The sequence below is a fragment of the Ceratotherium simum genome, chromosome 30, assembly GCF_057802395.1.
Source record: "Ceratotherium simum simum isolate JZ-2026a chromosome 30, ASM5780239v1, whole genome shotgun sequence".
NCBI classification, from domain to species: domain Eukaryota; kingdom Metazoa; phylum Chordata; class Mammalia; order Perissodactyla; family Rhinocerotidae; genus Ceratotherium; species Ceratotherium simum.
This window is the reverse complement of record NC_141929.1, coordinates 5,065,712-5,086,788: the sequence shown is the minus strand read 5'-3', so window position 1 is coordinate 5,086,788 and position 21,077 is coordinate 5,065,712. Positions and strand designations below refer to the sequence as shown.

General features: G+C 53.8%; 1 protein-coding gene across 6 annotated transcripts in view; it reads left to right on the top strand.

Annotated features, from left to right (window-relative positions):
* The window catches only part of KIAA0513 (KIAA0513 ortholog), a 57,138-nt gene extending 39,377 nt beyond the window's left edge, over positions 1-17,761 (top strand). For all 6 annotated transcript variants that reach the window (XM_087419847.1, XM_014792653.2, XM_087419844.1 and 3 more), the window contains 10 exons: positions 1,675-1,774; positions 2,608-2,681; positions 5,505-5,575; positions 7,222-7,429; positions 8,272-8,312; positions 8,791-8,869; positions 11,030-11,107; positions 15,578-15,658; positions 16,169-16,263; positions 17,340-17,761. In XM_087419847.1, coding sequence (XP_087275973.1) covers positions 1,675-1,774; positions 2,608-2,681; positions 5,505-5,575; positions 7,222-7,429; positions 8,272-8,312; positions 8,791-8,869; positions 11,030-11,107; positions 15,578-15,658; positions 16,169-16,263; positions 17,340-17,389 — 877 coding nt within the window. In that variant the 3' untranslated portion in view covers positions 17,390-17,761. The remainder of the gene's footprint in view (positions 1-1,674; positions 1,775-2,607; positions 2,682-5,504; positions 5,576-7,221; positions 7,430-8,271; positions 8,313-8,790; positions 8,870-11,029; positions 11,108-15,577; positions 15,659-16,168; positions 16,264-17,339) is intronic.
* Positions 17,762-21,077: the final 3,316 nt, after the last annotated feature.

Sequence of the window (21,077 nt, the reverse complement as noted above, 5' to 3'; positions counted from 1 at the left end):
AGCAGCACCTTAACTGCCGAAGGTCTTGCCACTCAGATTGTCATCTGTGGGCCCGCAGCATCAGTGTCACCGGGAGCTTGTTAGAAATGCGGTCTTGGGCCCCCCAGACCCGCTGAGTCTGAACTTGCGTTTTAACAAGGCCTCTAGACTCTTCATGCACACACTACGATCTGAGGAGCTCTGGGGGAAGGGATAGTTTTCCAGTTTGATTAAAGTGCTAGGAAGACTTTCCGCCTGTTGACACTATGCAGAGTACATTACAGTCCCGCACCACAGAACGACGTTTCAGTCAAGGACAGACCATGTATGCAGCGGTGGTCCCTTGAGATTAGTACCACGTAGCCCAGGTGTGTAGGAGGCTGTACCACCCAGGTTTGTGTAAGCACACTCTATAACGTTTGCACAGTGACGAAATCCTCTAACGAAGCATTTCTCAGAACCTGTCCCTGTTGTTAAGTGACACATGACTGTATCTTCTACTATGATTTAGGTCCCTTGTTTGTAAACTGGCAAGGTTGATGTCTGCCTTTTTCAGGTGTGCCTCAGATTTCTATGTGGTTAAGAAAAAGGAAGATCGCTATGGTAATCTAAATACTTGACTATCCAAAAACACATTCATGTTTGATTTGGAGTGCATTCTGGGGGAGTAGTAGATGTCGCTTCCTGCTTATTTTGTTTGACTAACACTGAAATTAGTGAGTTTCTCTGAGCACACCCAGTTAGCGAAAGGGGGAGAAAGCCCAGAAGCTTGCTAATTTGCCAGGAAGTCCAATCTATGTTTGTGGCAGCTTGTTGGCAACATAGAACGTGGACAACTGAGTCGGCTGGATTTTCCAGAACGTTCCAAAAATCACTGCAAATGGCTGGCAAATTCTCATGTTTCATCTGGTGTTGGTATTTTGGGATAAATGAGACCAAGATGTTTTTCTACAAAACCTTAAATAAATGAAATGCACAAGCCAATTGATCTTCAGCCTTCTGCTTCATTTTTTTAGTCATTAAATTTGGGGTAGAGTATTGGCCCCCCCACAAAGAGTGATCAGAGGTGGTTTGAGATCAGGTGAACATTTTGTCCACCTGGTGGTGGTGACCCCCGTGCCTGGGGTCCCCCAGTCTCCACCCTCACACACAGCTGGGGATGGTCATAGAGGGGAGCAGACTGTGGAGGAGGAAGCCATCATGCCCTCTTTCTGAGAGGTCGGAGGTGGCATCAGACCCCTCGGTGTTTCTTGGCCTCAGTGTGTCCTGCTGAGACTGAGCACACTGGGCGTTCGTGAATTCAGCGGGTGGTTTCATGCTGACTTCAGCACCAAAGATTAGTGAGAAGATGAGCCGGAGAACCGAGCACTCAGAGAGTCGTGTCTCGTGTTAGTGCCCAGGCCTCACTGGAGGCGAGAGGGCAGTGGGGAGGAACATGCGCTTGGAGCCAGGCGGTCTGGATGGAGCTCCCGTTCGCTGCCCCCGAGCCCGTCTCCTCGTCCTTGAAACAGAAGTCATACCGTTTCTGCAGGGCTGGCTGGAGGGTGGGTGAGCTGCTGTAAGTCCGACGTCCGCACTTGGCTGGGTGCAGTACTTAATCGTTGCTTCTCTTTCCTCTTCCCCCTGCTGCATCCTCTTGTCCCAGAGGATTGACGGTGTTCTGTTGTTTTTTTTCCCCTCTGCTCTTTATCTCAGAGAGGACTTGGACCAGGAGGAGAAAGCCAAGTTTGGCGAGTACTGCAGCAGCGACAATGGGAAAGGCCGGGAGTGGTTTGCCCGCTACGTGAGTGCCCAGGTGAGGGCAGGTGATGAGGGGCTGGCGGTGTGTCACAGACTCGCTGTCTCTCTGATTCATCCACTCTGGAGAAAAGGGTCAAGGGAAGTGACCCAACAGAAAACAAAGTGAAACTTGTCTAAAGATGTTGTGAAAAGGCCTGTTGAGAATAGTGGGAAGTGGAGTAGCTCCTTTAGGTGCCCCTCTAGAAAGGAGAGAGTGAGCAACCTGGTCTGCCAACAGCACGAAATTCCAGAAAAGTTAGCTTTTTAAAGGCAGGTATGTGGGCTATGTCCATGCATATTTTTATTAAATAACCTACATATTCAGCTTTTGAGGATAATATATTCAAGACAATGACAGCCATGTAAGTTCAGAAAAGAATTAAGCTTTATAAATATCCAGTAGGTTCTTTTTTTTTCTATAAAGTGGCTTAAGTTATTAGTTTTTGAAGTATTTTTATCACAAGTATTCATCAAAGAAAAATTAGAAAATGCAGATAAGCAAAAATAGAGAAACTACCCATAAATCCACAATCCAGAAATAGCCCATGTTGTCATCGTGGGGTTTCATCCCTCCTTGCTGTTCCGTGTGTGGGTGTGTGTGTGAAGTTCCTAGGTTTTAAATCTCGTAAGGAGACGCAGGAAAACATCTGCTTGTGCTCTGCCGAGTGATGGTTGTGTGCACTCAGCTGGGTCCTGGTTTCTGTAGAGCAGGGGGCTGTTACCGTCCTGGGCTCGCCTCCCAGCTGCGTGTAGAGACGCCCAGCATGGTAAGCCCACAGTCTCTCCAAGCTGCAGTGCACCTCTGCCCCCTGGTTGCCCCGATGACGTGTCTGCCCTCTTCCTGGACAGCGCTGCAACTCCAAGTGTGTCTCAGAGCCAACTTTCTACCGCCTGGTGCAGTCTTTCGCAGTGGTCCTGTTTGAGTAAGTAATGCTGTCGCCCAAAGCCTTTGTCCTAATGAGCTTGTCTTCCCTCCCTTTCCCACCCCACAATAACCCAGTTGTGAGCAACAGCCACACAAGTCATCAGCTCGAAATTGCTCTGATACACTCAGCATCAGCTAAAAGGAGAAGTCGTGACCAGCATCTCACGGGAGGGAGTTAGTGGTCCTTACATGGCAGTAGAGATTAGAGGGTCGCAGCTGGTGTGAGTAAATTCCTCTGTGCAGGTCCTGGGGACAGGCTGTGATTACACACGGTAGGCCTACCCTCCTCCAAGAGGGATCTGGAGTTTTCTTGAGTTCCTGTTGTGAAGTGCTGCAGACTAGGCAACCGCCCACTTAATGATAGGATCGGATGACAGGGCCTGCCCTGAGTACTAATGAGGCTCTGCTGGAGCCTTTATCACAGGAGGCCGTGAGACAGTGTGGGTGGTGAGGAGGGCCCCATCTGCCTCTGTGCAGCTGTGGGAGGCAGGCCACGTGACTCAAGGGCTCTCTCCTCCTGAGGCCCCATGGCCGTAGGGCTGCCAGACCCCCTTCATACGTCTTGGACTTGCATCAGGGCGGGGGACCTACCCTCCAAAGTGTGAATGGGAGGGGACGAGGCTCTGCCTGGGAAAGCCGAGCCCCAGTCATTTGCGCCCCCCGGCCACCACCTCCTGTGGCCTTGAAGTAGATCAGGCCCCATGGCTTGTGCCATGGCCACATCTCCACGTCCCCACATCCCCATGTCCCCACGTCCCCGTGTTCCCGTGTCCATTTTGTCCTTCCAGGTCTGTAAACCCTCTTTTACTTTTCCTTCCCCTTCTTTTCCAACAGAAATGTGGCTGCTCTCTCAAACCTTAATTCCTCTGTGTCTCGGTGTCTCCTCACCTTTCTCAATTCTGCCACAAACATGGGGCACATACTGCAGGAAAATGACCAAAAAAGAGGAGGGTGCCTATTCTTCCTGCACTTGCTCAGAATATCCCAAGTTCAGGAGAGGCTCCCGTGGGGGGAGTCTGGGTCTGGGAGTTGGTGAGGGTGGAGGGAGGAAACACCATCACTGAGGGAGGTCAAGTGTGCCCCCCGCTCAGCCAGGACGTGTGGGAGATGGTTTAAAGCAGGCCCCCGGTGCTGTTGTATCGACATGCTCTCGTGCCCTGAGAACGCTGCAGCTTCCAGGCGCTCGCATCTGTAGGAATTTTCATGAATCCGTGTCTTGCGTAGATTGCACCTGCTCCACATGGTAATGTACTTATCTAATTCTCCATTTTCTTTGAATTTTTCCTTAAATAAATAAAATGGGGAGAAAAATTAAATTCAAGTTCCAGTGCTGTCAAAACACAAAATCTTTCCACTACTTTGTGCACGAGCATATATGTCTATGTATGGTTGCAAAATATATATATATATTTTAAATACTTATTAATTTTTAAAATTTATGAGTTTGGTAATTTTTGGTTTATTAGTGTCTTTAGTTTTTACTTTTATTTGGTCTTTTATGGTTTTATTAGTACTTTAGTTCTTTTAATTTATTATATTATATTTATATTGAGATAAATAAAAATGGCCGTAATCCCACTGTCTAGATAATTTCTGTTGGCTTTTTTTTTAAGTAAAACTTGTTGTCCAAGGTTAAAAACTAAACAGGAAAGTGTAAAAGAGAACAGGATAGAAAGGCACAGAGGCCTCACATGAAAAGGAAAGCCTCCATCACACACCCTGGTCTCTCACAGTTGACCCATCTCCAAAGGATAACCACTCTAATGATGCACATACCAGCACATATATATTTTTCCAAAAAAGTCGTTACGTTGACATACAGCTCTGATCTCTAGTGGCTCTGTGTGTACAAATGTCCCGTAATCGCTTCCTCTTGTGGCCTGTGGAGGGCACCAGATCACTCCTCTTCCTTTTCTTCTCTGATCCATGGGCGCTGCAGGGCGCTTCACTGTTGCTTTTGCAGCTATAACTGCAAATTCCTAGTGGCAGACAGGTCCTCTTTTTAAAGTTTTTCCTCCTCTTTTTGTTTGCTAAGTTGAATATATCTTAGTGTATCTCATAATCTTAATATAGTAAGTATAACATACTATAGTAAGTTTAACCCTTCACACTTATAGAACTTTTTTAGTATATAAAAAGTTCTGGTATGTAAGAATTTAATTTGATTGTCAATAAATGACGTAGGGTAGGTAGGTATTCATATTCCCAGTGGTTCTCAAAGTGCTGTCCCTGGGCCAGGAGCATCGGAACAGCAACTTCACAAGGCACTTTGTTGGACATACATGTTCTCAGGCCCTGCCCCAGACCTGCTGACCAGAGACTCTGGGAGTGCACCCTGCAATCCGCAGCTTAACACGCCCTCCAGCTGATTCTGATGTAGCTCAAGGCTGAAACCCGCTGACTGGAGGATTCATCTAACTCACTGCTAATTCTCATGAAGGGGCAGGAGGCCACATAGCCTGGGGCCACTGGTTTGGCCTGAGACCTGAGGCCTGACTTCCAGTCCTGATGCAGCTCCTCTGTCTAGGGTTGAGCTTCCTGGGCCTTGGCTGTTCCACCTTGAAAGTGAAGGAGGCCAGGCTGGTGGACTGTGAATTCCTTCCTGCCCAGAATCAGACCCGGTCCCTGCTGTCTGCCTGTGGGTAACTCGCCTAATTGGACGGAGGGGGATTATTTTTGTTGCTTCTGCTAGAAAGCATCCGGGAAGTGAAGTATTAATTTAGACTTGTTTATAAAGTATTTTGGTCTTATTTCATGAACTTGCAATGAGAAAATCAGGTGGAATGATTCTTTAGCCAGTCAGCCTTGCTTCTCATTTCAGGTGTCATCAGATGGATGACTTTGGGCCTGCCAAGAACCTCATGACCATGTGCTTCACGTACTACCACATGGGTAAGTCATGGGCGTGGCTCCTGTGGAGGGCAAGCTGGGAAACTCAAGACTGGGCAGCTTATAACATGGCATCAAATGAGCATTTCTTCCCGATTAAAGGCAAAGTGGTGAGGCTTCCAGAAAACAGCGGAAGCTGATGTTAGGGAAGGAATGAGCAAGGCACGAGATTCCTAAAATAGAAGACACGATCCATATCCCATGGTACGAAGGAAACCGCCCAGCTGTTAGGAAATGAGAAAACAAATACATTAGGCAGAACGTTTCATGGTAGACACAGGAATTGCTGTATGTGAGGACATCAGTTTTGTGTTTTAGCAAAATGTGACACAGGGTTGGCTGTTGAAGAGAGGCGTGAAGGGGCAGTCCAGGATCTTAGGCCGGAAAGCGTTCCCAGGTGTGGGCTGGAGACGCCTTTGTGAAGAGTGCAGATTCATCCTGAGGCTCTGACAGCTCTTCTGGCTCATTCCATTGGAACTTCCTGGTACATGGAGCTTGAGGGTTGCCTCTGTTAAGCTCCTTGGGCTGCGACAATGGAGACTCATTCAGGCCACTGTAAGGACAGGGCTGCTGGGGGCCTGTGCTTGGACCAGAGCTGGGTCAGGGCAGCGCAAAGCACCGGCCTCCCTTTCCACCTCCCTCGTGACCCGCAGGTTGGCTCTCGTGGTGCATCCCTGTCCTCTGCAGCTCCAACCGCCCCACCTCTCCACGCCCTCAGTTCTGTTAGCAATAGCTTGGTCTGAAGGCCTTAGCTCATGGCCAGGCCACTGTTGGGCAGGCCCTTCATGCTGGACCACACATCAGTTGCCTGTGTGTCAGACAGGAACCCCTCGTCCAACCTGTGGTTCGTCCTTCTCAAAGAACAGCTAAACGCTGCTTGTCTGGGTCAGATCTGTGCACAGAGCAGCTTAAATTAGAGGACACTTACATCTTGATCTCTGCCCTTTGACCTGTAGGTCACTCTTTGACCTATAGGGGGCGCCTTGGCCTGCAGGGGGCCCTTTGGCCTGCGGGGGGCCCTTTGGCCTGTAGGGGGCGCCTTGGCTTGCAGGGGGTGCCTTGGCCTGTAGGGGGCGCCTTGGCCTGCAGGGGACGTCTTGGCCTTAGGTCCATACACTGCCCTTAGAACAGGTGCTCCTTGTGTTGCCTCCGCTCCCTCCTCCTCCTCCCGCCATCTCCTGTTTCAGGCCTGGTCCAGGTGCCCTCAAGCCTGTCTGGAATCTGCATGCCTCCTCCCACCACAGGGAGGTGTCTTCTGTCGTCCTCTAACCCTCAGCCTCCACTGACGTAGTTACTTTCTGTTTTACACTCTTGCTCCCTGTGTACGTTGCTCACCTGCCTTCTGGACTTCATGTTTCTCTGGGGCTGGCCCTTGCCTGTTTCTTCTTTAGTCCCTGTGGCATCTGGCTGACTTCTTGTACATAGTAGGTGCTTGATGACTGCTCTTAGACAGGAGGGACCCAGGCCCCTGTCTTCTCCGGGGTGTCTGTAAGCTTTTTGCTTCCCGCTGCCGCTGCCGTGTCTGGCCATTGCGGAAGGAGGTCTCCGCTACCCCAGGTCAGCCCTAGCAGGCCTGCAGGAGTTTCTCTCTGCCCTCTGCTGTTTCTCCTACACAAGACAGCTCTTGTTCCTGCTCACCACTCCCCCAGGTAAACCACCCCTGCTCCGCTCGGAATCCAAGGAGAAGCCTGCAGGGAGCATCGACTCCTACCTGAAGTCCGCCAACAGCTGGTTAGCAGAGAAGAAGGACATTGCTGAGCGGCTGCTGAAGAATACGTCGGCCAAGACGGAGAACGTCAAGGGCTTCTTCGGGGGGCTGGAGACCAAACTGAAGGGACCCCTGGTCAGGAAAAATGAGTAAGTGTCACCTGGTGCGTGTCCTCCCTGACTGTGGGGAGAAGCAGGCATCCAGGCGTGGCACGCGGCAGAGGCTACATTAAATCCACACGTGGTGGTGACGGGGCCCCTGGCCTGGGCATGGGAGGGTCCGGTCGCCCTTGGCCATCTTTGGGGTCCAAGAGCCGCTCCCAAGAAGCGCAGCTGCCAGCCAGCGTGACACCCTACCCCCCAGCTTGTTGCTGGTTTCCAAGTGCCATGCAGGGATGTGCCCTGTGGGTCCGTGTTTCCTAGGACTGACGAGGAGCATATGGGAATTGTCAGTTGGCAGGAGGGAATTACAGACCTCCCCTCCTCCTTCCCCCTGTGACTGTGGTGAGAGCTTGTGTTAATGGAACGAGGTAAAGAGCGGAGAAATGGCTGTCGCCCAGAAGCATTCTCCTACAGGAACTCAGAAACCTTCTGGGGCGGCGCATTTTAGAACAGGAGTGTTGAAGACTTCCGCAAAGAAAGGGAGGGCGTCAGCAGGAGAGCTCTGGGCCAGGTGCCTGAGCCGGCCACCCTGTGGTCCCCACCATCACCTCCAATGGCTAGTTACAACCGATGGCTTCATTCCTTTCCTGCCCACAGTTTTGGATTCAGAGAAAATGGCACCAATAAGCCTAAACACCACATCTCAATTCTAAAAGACCGGCAGTTGGCAAACGTAGTGTTGATTTAATAAACCTTTTCCAGAGAAAACCACATTAAACGTGCACATTGGTTATGAGACTCAATCCCATTTCAGCAATGTGACACGGTTTCTTTGATGTGAGAAAGGGTGGAAGGTCACTTTGTCACTGCTGTGGTTTCTCTCCCCCAAGGGAAGAGGACAACAAGCCCAAGGAGAAGCCGCAGAAGACAGGTGAGTGCTCCCAGTGCGTCTGGGCGGCCCCTGTAGCCCTGCCCCTGCTACCCAGCAACACCAGCAGGCAGGTCCCCAGACGTCTCGGGCCTCCACTCCCCTCCAGCACGAGGGGCTGCCGTAGGTGATGCCTGAGTTGCTCTCAGCTCTCGTCTATAATTTCTTATTGAATTTCCATGGAACACCACTTCTCCAGGGAGAGGATGCAGGAAGTAGACTCCTTATCCAGGGAGGTTAAGGGAAGTGTCACCGTGGGGGTGGAGGAGGAGGTTGGCATTCCACCTCCGAGGGAGAGGTTCCTCATCACCAGCTGTGAGGAGCGTCATTACTGGCATGGGCGGCAGAAAACCTGTCATGGAATTTCAGCTGCAGTTTCTCTGACCTCTGGGGGCCACAGTGGTACCAGGAGCGTCGCTGTGGGGTTTGCCAACATGTGGGTGCAACCATAGCCACACTCAGTCTTCCCACCCTCCCGCAGTGACCGTGTGCAACCCGGAGGAGGAGAGGAAGGGAGAGAAGATCTACCTGTACACGCACCTGAAGCAGCAGCCCATCTGGTAAGGCCACTCTCATGCCCCTGCGGCCACAGCTGCTGGCACCTTGTCTCCATCAGAAATGAAGGTCACACATGCCCACGGGTTAGCCAGGTAAAAAGGATGAACCATAGCCAGTGTTGGCAAGGATCTGGAGAAACTGGAACCCTCCTACACTGCTGGGTTGTCAAATGGGGCAGCTGCTGTGCAAGACAGTCTGGCAGCTCCTCAAAGGGTTAGACATAGTTACCCTGTGACCCAGCAATTCCACTCCTGGGTTTATACTCAAAAGAATTGAAAACAGGCACTCAAGCAAAAACTTGTACACATACATTCATAGTAGTGTCATTCCTAATGGACAAAGGTGGAAACAACCTGAATGTCCATCTACATGGACATTTGATGTGTGGGTAACCAAAATGTGGTCTATCCATCCCATGGAGTATCACTCAGCCATAGAAAGGAAGGAGGCACCGACACAGGCCACACATGGTGAACCTAGAAAACGTGCTGAGTGAAGGAAGCCAGACACGAAAGACCCACACAGTGTATGATGCCATTGATACAAAATGTCCAGGACAGGGGACTCCCTGGAGACAAAGGAGACGAGTGGCTGCCAAGGCTGAGGGAGCTGGGAATAGGGAATGACTGCTCACGAGTGTGGGGTTTCTTTATGGGGTGATGAACATGTTCTGGAACTAGATAGATAGTGATGATGGTTGCACAACTCTGTGAATGTACTGAAAACCACTGAATTGTGCACTTTTTTAAAAGAGTGAATTTTATGGTATGTGAATTATATCCCAATAAAGCTATTATTTATATATAAAAGAAGGCATGGTTGATGTGAGAGACTGGTGGTCAGGGGAAATCGTGCCCTCTGTCCCGCTCTGTGGATGATCCCCCTGAAGTCTCTCCATCACCGTATCTTATGTACTCACAGGAGGCGCTTTACTAGTCCTTGACCACAGAGGCTGTCAAACATGCCCCTCCCTCAAAGATCACCGTCTAGCCGAGGGAGAGCTTGGCCACCACAAAACAAGGGCAGTATGAGGAGCATGGCCAGGAAGGGCTGGGCTGGAGCTGTTCACAAGGCGAGGAGGCTCCTGAGCTGGGCCAGGTTCAGGCAGAAGCAGGGAGCGGGGGAAGCTGCCCAGCCACCTCGCCCCTGTGTGAGGCTCAGCTCGGCCCCTCTGGGCTTGACCTGGTGGCTGTCTTACCATCTGCAACAGGGCTCAGCAGGCTCTTCTGTAAGGGCCAGGCAGTGAATGTTTTAGGCTTTGCAGGCGACCATTTGACCCTGCTGTTGCAATGCAGAAGCCGCCAGAGACAGCAGGTAAGTGAGCGGACGGGGCTCTGTTCCCATAAAACTTGATTTAGGGGCTGGCCCGGTGGCATAGTTGTTAAGTTCAGTGCACTCCACTTCGGCGGCCCAGGTTCATGGGTTTGGATCCCCAGTGCAGACCTACACTCAGCAGCCATGCTGTGGTGGTGACCCACATACAAAATACAGAAAGATGGGCACAGATGTTTGCTCTGGGACAGTCTTCCTCAAGCAGAAAAGAGAGGAAGATTGGCAACAGATGTTAGGGCGAATCTTCCTCAGCAAAAAAAAAACAAAAAAAACCCCTGATTTACACAAACAGGCAGTAGTGGATCCGACCCGCACGCTGTAGTTTGCCGACCCCTGATCTTTAAGAATGTTTCTTACACGTGTCCCTGTGAACGTGTTTGCTCTCTGCACGTGGCCTGTCCCTGCTGGGTTCCCATTTATGTTACTAGACCCTGTTCTAAAAGAAAAGCAGGTCTCCCCGAACCCCTCACTTCCTCTTGGGAGCCTCAACGAGCAACAGAGAAGCAGAAAACGGCCTTGGCTGCGTGCTGCAGGTGGCAGCTTCACCTTTGACCTGAGGAATCCAGGGTTGACCCCGCTCCGCCCTCCTCATGCCTGCACTTCACCCCTCCTAGGAGAGATGGGCAGATGCTCCCTTTGCCAGGAGCCTCAGGCAACCACCTTATTTAGGATAAAGTCACATTTTTTCTGCTCAGCTCTACCAGTCTGAGACTTTTTAGAAGCTCCTACAGACGTGGTGGGAAACTCCGCTTCCTTATCCCTCAGACAGGCCGAGGGCTCTCTCTCCCGCCTTCCCTTGGGGAGAACTTAGGTGTGTCTCTGTCTCGTAGGCATACGTTGAGGTTCTGGAATGCAGCCTTTTTTGACGCTGTCCATTGTGAGAGGAGAAAGCGGTCTCCCACGACCAGGTAGGAGCAAAGGCCGGGCCTGCTTTGCCTCGGGGAAGAGGACCAGGGAGTGGCTTTATTTTCCTGTGTCTGAAGAGGAGAGCAGAAGAACAGCTGAGTCGATGCATCTGTGTTTCTTCTTCAACCCCTTCTGGCCCCGGTGCCCCGCAAGCTGCCTGAAGGGTCCTGGGCGCACAGCTTCGTGGGGGGAGGTACTCGGCTTGCATGAGCGCTTTCTGCCCGGGGGCTCTGGCATGACTTGGCCTGACCTCGTAAAAAATGCAAACTCCCCCTGAATGAAACCATCAGGCCCCCGTGGACCCACTCTGCCTATGGCTGTGTCAAGTCAGAATCCTGAGCACAGACCACTGCAGCAGGGTCCTGGGGTGCGGGGCTGGCCAGACTCTGCTCTCGAGAGCTAACATCTGGGGAGATGCACTTGCTCCTTTCAACCTCCTCCTCTGGTCGCAGCCTGAACAGCCCTCTCCAGCTTCCCTGAGGGTGGTCTTGCCGCCTCAGAAGACCCCTTTTGTAAACCACGTCAAGAGCACGGGGCGGCAGTGAGGGATGGACGCTAACGCCATGGAGGCTGGTGCTCAGTTCTGTGCTGGCCACCGTGAGCACAGGGTGCCACCCGCTGCGTACAGCGGCTGGGCAGGAGAGGGGTGCAGCCCTCCCTGTCCTGGGTCCCTTATTGGTGCCACCAGTCGTGGGACTTCGAAGTCTCCTCTTTAACAAAACGAATTCCCTCTTCTCTAATGCTGGGGAGACACCCCACCCTTTCTCCCTAGCAGGAGAGAGGGCAGATCCTGCTGTTTGAGTAAAGATGTTAGTTCACTAGCACTCTGGGGAATCTTAAGTGGAATCTTTCTTTTTGGGGGCAGCTAAAGCCCTAGTGAGGCGAAATGGCCTGCCTCCTACCCCACAGCAGTCTGCTGTGGCTGCATTTCCTGGGGAGGCAGAGGGAGCTCGTGGAGGGGAAAGACGCTGAAGCTATTCCCGAGGATGCTAGAGAGAGGAGTCTACGCTCTGCCAGGAAACAAGAATGAGGGGAGCGCTTAGATGCTTGTAGGCGAGTGGGATGTCCTCTTGTTGTTTGGCGCTCTAACTCCTAGGAGATAAATTTATCTTGCACACCCTGTCTTTCTCTGTCTGCTCCATTTCTGCCTGTAATAACCCGCCCTCTTTCACTGTTCTCTTTTTTCCATCCACATATCTTGCATGACTTTGACATGTTCCTCTGTTTACCTGTTTCTGCTGCCGCTCCAGAGGGGATGCTGGAGAGGAGGAGAAGAAGAGGTGTGTGTCCACGTGACTCGTTCATGTTACAGTTCCGGGCCTCCTTCCAGGGCCCCTCGGGGCGGGGGCCATGCTCTCTAATTGCTGCAGGGCTCAGAGCCCAGACACAGGTGCAGCTCCACATTCCCGGGAGGCAGAGCTGGCGCTGGGACAGGCTGGCAATGGGTGGGAGCTCGCCAAGGACAGAGCACCCCAAAATAGTCAGGAAACAAATATGGCACCTTAAGACCTCCCAAAAGGCCCAGTGTGAGTTGAGAGAGGAGAGAGCAGTGAAGTCCAGAAAGTCGGCTCTGATTTTGAGCAAATGGAACTCTCCACCGGCCGCTCCGGCCCTTCTAACCAGACCTGCGGTCCATGCCCTCGACTTGCCGTGGGTGGTTGCAAGGGATCTGTCTCTGCAACATCACACGCTCTGGGGTGTGCAGGGGTCCGGCGGACCCTCGCCCACTGAGACAGGTCTGGGAAGTGACAGAAAAGGGACAGCCACTCTCTCTTTCCTGGCCACAGTGTGATGTGGAGCCTTGTGTGTGGTGGGGGGGGGGGGTCCCCTGAAGAGAAAGGCATAGAACGTGCTGTTTCCTGCCAGCCCCGATAGTGGGGTCCTGCTCTAATTGTTTGAACTTTGTATTTCTTCACTACCTTTTGTAATATATTTTTAGAGTTAAAGACCTGCCTATTCAAAATATCATTTCTGATACGATGATTTTTTTTTTGGTGGAAGTTCCCCTAATCGTGCTTCCTTTAATCAGCAGTCTGTTTTTAGTGCTTATTGTTTTGTGAGAAGTCTTGTTTCTGATGCAGCCCTATTATAGCTTTAAAAGGAGCATTTAGGTGTAACAGAGCCTCCTTAAATCACAAGCCCTCGGTCCCACAGCCTTGAGGTGAGAGTGTGAGGAGCCCGCCTTCCTGGATCTGGGCCTCTCAGCACCGCAGCCAGCCGAGGCCCAGAGGGCTGGAGCGCCTGGCCGCCTCCAAGTGGTCAGTGCTGAGTCCCGAGAGGGAAAGTCAGCCTCTGGGCCTCACAGGCCTTCTCACCCAGGGGGATATGGTCTGACCACGCACATCTCGGACCCGCCCCCTGAGGCACCCACACATGGCCCACGCCTCACCCGGAAGAGGGCCAAGTGCTGCTTTGAGATTGGGGGCAGAAGGGTTGGCTCCAGGTCCCTGGGCAACCTCATGCCTCCAACATTGTTTCTCCTTTTTGGTAACCTATGCCCACAGTGCCATTGGCATCCTCTCTGTTCTCGCCGGCAGAAATGTCTCCATTTCAGAAGGCTTCCTGTTCTGCAAGCTGTGGGTCACGTCCGCATTCCCACGGTGGCCATTCAGACACACGTTCCGCCCATAGTATGGTATTAGACCTCGCCCAGTATTGGGTGTAGACCTTGGTTTTAAGGAATTGATTTGATGGTAGGCATCACCTGGTCTGCTGATTGCTAATGGCCTTCTGCCTCTTTCTTCAGAGGTCAGGTTAGACATCCCAATTCTAGTCCTAGCCACTGTGGAAAGCATCACCTCCTCATCAGGTCAGGAGTGGGGCTCAGGGCTGTGATGCTGCATGACTCCCAGGTAGCCATTCCCGCGTGGTCTGGGGTTGTGCGGTGCCTGACCTACACAACTGTCCACAAGGGCCCTGGTGGTAGTGTGGGGATTTATGTGCCTGGACAATCCTAAGGGTGACCGTAGGGGGAAAGAGGATGGGAAGGAAAATGGGATGGGATTAGCAGAGTATCTGGAAGTGTATTCTGGGCACCTTCGTGGGTGTCCTGTCGTCAGCACAAGGAGACTGGGAGTGACAGTGACTTCCCCTGGCCTCTGTCATGCCCCTGCTGTCCTGTGGCTCCTATGGCCTCCCGCTAAGCCACAGCAGCACCACTGAGCCCCTGCGGGCCAGGAGGGTGGAGAAGGGTTAGGAGCTGACGTTCTTGGTTGTGTTTCTCTCCTTCGGCTTCTCCGTTGTCCTGATCCCTCGCTCCTCATACTGCCTCTTCTCCCCTTGTCTTTTACCTTCTCTCAACCTGGTTTCAGTCAGACTCATCCATCCAAAGTTTATATTTTAAGGGGAAATGGGCTGAAAGGAACTTCCCCTCAGCGTCTGCATCTGCTGCTGCAGGTAGCACACTTGTCAGATAGACCCTGGTGCATGGGGATTGGGGGACCGCAGGGCGGGGGCGGTCCCTGGTCCACCCAGGACAGGATGCTGTGCCGTGAGGGGAGGGGAGAGGACCCCCTGTGGTGAGATGGTGGGGCGGCTTCCACGGGGACACAGTATCCCTCAGGACACCCTCCCTACCCAGATCCCGAGCCCCTGGTGCTCCATGGAGAGCGGACAGACAGACAGACAGACGCGTTCTTCCGCGTCCTGCCCGTGCAGCCACACGCTGCTCTCCGTTGGGGTTTCCACGCTTTGTGTCAGAGGCTCTGTGCCGTCTTCACGGTAGCCACAGGGCGACAGTCCACAGGGGCCTGAGAGAGGAATGTGGGGCTTGTCCACGTGCCCTGGGGCAGGCGGAGAGCAAGCACTGAGGGCTGAGGAATGCGGGGGAGGAACAGGCCTGTAGTGGGGCCAGGACTGCTGACGGACTGTGTGGTCGTGAGGGCGCTTCCAACCTCCCCACTCCCTGATGTCCAGCTGCCACAGCCTATTGGCACTGCCACTTGCCGCTGGCCCCCGGGGCCCCTGGGGTAGCGTCTTGCCATCTCCTCACCAGCTGGGCAGACCCTCCCAAAGCCAGTGGGGCCTGGAGATGTCGCTCGGGTCTGAGAACCTCCTCGCTGTGTGCTGGACGCCCACTCCCCATGGGACGCCTGCAGGGCCTTTTCCCTTCTGCAGGTCTCCCTGCCCAAAAATGGGGCTGCAGCCTCCATCCTTGAACCGTAGAGAAGGATCTGGAGGATGGTGTTCTTGTCTCCCAGAGAGTGTTCTGGGCAGCCTCTAAGCACACATTGTCTCAGGGCCAGTAGACAGCGATGGGCTTTCAGAGCTCTCCATCGTAGGGAGGGCCCCGCAGGCAGAGGGTCGGAGCCCTGGCAGGCTCTGTGTAGAAGCAGAGCGCAGCTCCCCAGCGGAGGTGCCCCCTGCGGCAGGGAGGCCACGCCTGGGCCCACCCCTGTAGGTCAGAGCAGGGGGCCGAGTGGCTGGGCCACGGGGACACTGTGACAACCCTCCCGTCACTCTTATGCTTGCAGGGAGAAGTGGTGCCACATGACCCAGGAGGAGCGCGACGACAGCCTGCGGTTCAACGAGAACATCACCTTTGGGCAGCTGGGGTGAGGGTGCGGGGCTTGTGGTGGAGAGAGCGGGCCGGGCGGGGTCCCCAGAGGGGGAGGGCAGGGGGCTCGTGGCCGAGAGAGCGGGCCAGGAGGGGCCCCCACAGGGTGAGAGCGCAGGGCAGCGGGAGGCCGTGACACTGACACCCAGACTCGGTGAGGACGGGCCACCAGGTGAGACCCTCCTCCCTGGGGTGCGGCCCGGGGAGCGCCATCCTTACGTGTCACACATTGTGACCCAGTGTCAGTCCACTGTGCGTTCTGAAACACACATCAGTAATCACACTTGGCCTGGATTCCAGGTCCTAATTAATCCGCCTCCCAGCCACACCTGGTGGCAGGCGGTGTCACAGGGAGAGTTGTGGGCTGGTGGATGAGGCGACGATTTATTTTCACTTTTTTCTGGCAGTTCCCGGTGGGCTGCATGTCGGGCCTCCAGGAGACAAGGGCCCAAGTTCCCTTTCCCGGGGGTGCGGGAGGGCGCTAGCTCACAGGTGTTTGTTCCCCCAGCACCTTCACGCACAACATGCTGGCATTCGGACTGAACAAGAAGCTGTGCAACGACTTCCTGAAGAAGCAGGCCGTGATCGGCAACCTGGACGAGGGTAAGGGAGCGCCAGGGGCAGGCAGGGGTGGAATTTTAGGAACAGATGCTCTGCACACCGGAATTTCCCACCCACTGAAAGGACTGTCCCTATCTAATTAGCAATGTGACATTAAACTCCCCGGTGGCCTACGCCTCCCCTCTTCCTGTCTACCTAATGCATGAGACTCTTGTTGTTCTGTGTGGAAATCGTTTCTGCTGGGTGGGGTTTGCCGGCGGTGGAGTGGGGTCTGGGGAGCTTGGCAGCTCAGGGCCAAAGGGAAAGATGTAACTCAGTGCTCAGACCCTGAACGTGAAAATGGCCAAACTGGCCACGAGTCGCCCCTCCTTTTAAATGGCCACCGTATGGCCTCCCTTTGTTTCTTGAACTCCACTGCCTGAGAGGTATGGTGGCCGGGGGGAGAGGGGGGTGGGGAAGGGGTCTTGAGGTTTTTCTGGAGTCTCTGGCTTCTGTAATAAAAGGGACACGTTGCTGATGTCACTCCCCTAATCTGCTGAGCCTGCCTTTAGCATCATCCCACCTGCTACAAAGTCATCCTGCCTCATGGCCTAAAAGCCTTCTGCTTAGACGTATACTTGGATTGACCAATATGCTTAAAAAAACACTCTATCCTGCACCAAATGGAAGGGGTTGCAGAGGAGTCGCGTCAGGAGGCGGGAGTGTTAGAGGTGCCCCTGGATACCTCAGAGTGTTGTCACCAGCCCCACCACGCCCGAAAAGGGCAAGAACACTTGCCCTTGTCCCCTCATCTGCCACGAGGCCCTGTGTGGTCTGGAGGACCCAGGCCTGGCTTCTGCGATGCAGTTCATCTGCCCGAACCATGCCTTCCGCGGGCTTCCATGGGGGCCTGTGGGGCCGCCCGCTGTAGCATCATTTCCATGAGAAGATGCATCCCAGTTTCAAGGATGCCTGTTCATGCCTAATGTGCAGCATGCTGGATGTCACCTTGGGCCTTTAGAAGCTGCGCTCACCGTTGCTGGTGAGGTCCTGATTTGTCATTGTCCCCAATAAGAGCAGGACACTCCTGTCCGTGCCACCATCTTTCTTCCAAGAGATAACATTGTTTTTTCTTCCAGAGCAATACAAGCTGCTGAGTGACCACATCGAGCAGATGGCCACTGAGTAGGCTGCAGGAGGACTGAGGGTGCACGCTGCTCTCCCAGGCCAGCGACTGGCCGTCACCCCACCCGATGACCCTGCATGACATCGGCAGCAGCCAGAGCCACTCCAGCTGCCCTACAACTAGCGCTAGAAGAATCTGGCTGCCTGTCCTCCCTGCCTCCCCTCTGCCTGTGTCTGCTTCCCCCTCCACATGCCAAAGTGTCCCTCGGATTACATGGCTAAACCCGAAGTGACCGTCGTACCCCCGCATGTCAGGCCTGTGACATGGGACCGAGAGGGAGGAGGAGGAAGGAGGCCAGGGCCAGGTGGGCACAGGGCAGTATCTGCCGTGGCCTCCTACAGGACAGAGGGCAGAGGGTGACTGTGGGAATGTGGATAAGGGCAGCCAGGAGACGGCACATGCCAGTGACACAGGGCAGTCATGGGTGATGATCTGGGACCCTCCCCTTCAGGTGTGGAACAGGGGTGCTCCCACAGACGGGGTTCTTGCTGAGCGGCAGCTGTGCGGAGGGGGCGGTAGGCCTCGCAGTGTTGGTCCGGGGCTGGTGCTGGCTCTTTCTCGGCCCCCCTCCCTGTGACAGGAACTGGAGTCAGAGGAACCTGGAGGAGAGAGACCAGCGCAGAAGACGTTCTTTCCTGGCCGCAGAGGGCCCGGCCGCAACTGCAGGGATGTGAGCCCCCGGGGGACATCACAGGCTCTGAGAGTCTTTGTTACAGTCACACCAGCACTGAGGTGTCTGCCTCAGGCCACCTGAGATGTTCCCGGTCAGCTGACAGCTTCCTTCTGAAGCAGAGCGAGTTCCACAGCTCACGCCCGGGAGCAGCGTTGGGCTGTCCCACGAAGAAGCACAGGAAAGAAAGCTTTCTTCAGTAGCTGCAAGACAGCCGCTCTTTCTAAAAGCAAACAGTGCTGCTCTTTATTTCAAAAAAGACAGGAAAATCTGTGTCAGTGTTACAGACAGCCGGGCAGAGGCGGCTTCCGGGGGCGATCGTGCGAGGCGCGGTAGCGGAGCGGCTGCAGAGCGTTGGGCCCTCCACCCCCCGAAGCCTCAGGAAGGCGCCTTTCCCTCCCGCATCCCAGGCCTTTGACCTCTGTCCTGCAGATTCTGCAGGTCCCCCGCGTCTCACATCTGGGGCCTGGGTCGCCTGGCTTTTCTCCTTGGGGTTGTACCAGACGCAGCAGACCAGCCCGAGGGGCTGAAGTCTGAGCCGCAGACATCCAGCATGCTGGCTCCCAGGGCCCGCTCTCTTTCCCTCTGCCTCTTGCCCATCGCTCTTGGGCACTGACCTGGAATAGGCCCTGGGGGGCTCTCTCCTTTCCCCCCTCACCTTCCTGTCCTGTTCCCCTCACTACCTCCTCCAACTCACGGTCCGTTACATCACTGTCTCCTCTTGAGCACCACACACACATGCCTGATAGTCACTTCTCCAGCCAGTGCTCGAAAGTTTCTCTCGTGGAATGCCTCCCTGGAATGTTCCAGAGAAGAGCATGCATTGGTTGAGCCATAGAATGCACGTCCGGGTGATTATAAGAGGGGCGATATGAGACAGAGTGCAATCTGAGGGCTTGGTGTGAAATGAACCAGGAGCAGGGCTTCGGGGACCTGGCTCGTTTTTATGGGGGCACCGTATGTGTGTGATGGCAGCCTGTCTGGCGAGGTCACTGAGCAAAGCACAGCCATGTTGCTGGTTTGCTTGCAGTGTCCCGGGTAGGCACGTGGGCTGGAGGGTCCCCCATTGCAGGACCCTGGCGATGGTGCATGTCTCTGCTGCATGTGTTTCAGGGAAATAACGTCAAGTGGGGGGTGGGGTGGGCCCCTCCTCCTGCAATGCTTCCTTCAGATAATGCACGCCCTCCTGACACATCCACCCGTGACCCTGGATGCGTGGTGCTCCCTCCCCCTGTAATATCAGGCCCCCCAAGTGGTTTGTCCCGGGCCCCGCAGAGCTCTCCCTTTAGCTGTGTCGTCGTCAGCTTTACTAGTCATCTCTTAGTAGTTAGTTGAAATGCATTAAGACTCTAAGGTGCCCAAAAGACTTACCCTTGTGTATACAGGATTTTCGTATAGAAGTTTTGATTTGGTCTGATTTCTGGAGGAAGAGAAGTGGATTCTAAGACTCCGTCCAGGGGTGGCAGAGTGCGCAGAGCGGGCGGGACCACACAGCTTCAGAAGGAAATGCAGCGTTGACTTCTCTGGGCTTTTCCAAGCACTTTAACTTCAAAACTGATGTTGAGACGTTTTCCCCCATATAGTCCTCTTGAAGTAGCATTTGAAGGTGGAAGCAAGAGTTACTTTGGTTTTTTCCTCCTCTTGGTCCTTGTTCTTAGAGATCCAGGTCCTAAGAGTGGAGCAACGCTGACCCCACAAGTGCAGCCTGCTCAGCCCAGAAGGGGGCGCTGCTAGAGGCCTCGGAGTGAGATGCCGAGGTGGCTCCGAGGCTGCTCTGCTGTCCCCTGCTGGCAGCTGCCTTTGGCTGAGCGTTTCACCTTGGAGCGCCCCTCGCTGGTATCTCCTGGAGGAGCCCGGGTCCCTCGAAGAAGGCTGGCAGCGTGCCTCACTGAGATTTCCTCTCTCCCCCGTGACACCATCTCTTCCCTCCGGGCCCAGCCGGAGCAGCCATGGCGGGGCTCTGTTGGCGAGCAGACATAGGACACACTCTCCGAGGCCCCACCCTGATGCACACACGGGGACACTTTGGTGCAAGAGAGCTCTGGTAGTCCTTCTTGTAAACCCAGGGACCTTAGCCTCCACAGGAAGCGTCAGATGGCATCCGAGGACAGAGTTGCAGTCCCAACAGGTAGAGTGACCCAAGCCGGGAGCCTGGAAGGCCTGCCATTAGCAACAGCATTTCAGAGTTTCTGCTGTCTGTCCTTCAGGGCTGTGTGGATCATAGCCAAAATGCAGTTAATTCTCTCAAGTATAAAGTTCCCTGCTCGTGAGAACATGTGGAGATGTGGCTTTGTATGTTTTTAGCCTTTGTTACAATTTTCCATTAGTGATGGATGTTTTAAGAGGGGCCGTGTTCATCTTCAGATTGCATCTGCTGTGTGTGCCTGTGCGCATTTAACCCAAGGCAGGAGACCAAATTCTGACAGTGCAAGTTATTTGTGCAATGAGATGGAGTAGCCTCTGAATTCCCTGTTGCCAGAAGAAAAAAGTGGGCTAAGAACTTCTTAAATTACCAAAAGGAGGACTAGAAAAACAGTCCAGTTCCTGAGTTCTGTACCCAAATGAAAGCCTGTTTAGGTTTTCAGGGCAACCCCGAGAGCCCACATTGAGTTTAGGACAGAGGTCCAGGGCAAGAGCCTCCTGTCCGGGAGTTGAAACCAGTGGACCCTGTTACTCGAACCGAGTCATGTTAGACGGTGGAGTTCCCTGTTGTGGAGAGAAGGCGGCAGCCTGGAGGATTGCATTTCTGTGGACTGTTTTCTGTGCGTTAATTGATCACCCGGAGGGAACAGCTGGTCTCCAGACTCCTGTGTGAGAAATCGAGTTCACACCACCACAGGGTTTGTAAGAAGTGTCATCTGACCCAGGGGACTGGAGACCGTCACCATAAATCAGGGCTGCAGGCTCCGAGCCTGACCATCCTGGGCGTTACAGCGCCCTGACTGGTTGGCTTCTTGGTTAGGGAGGATCCAGGTAGACCCGTGTGGTTAGATCAGCTTTATCACCAAATTACCTACAACT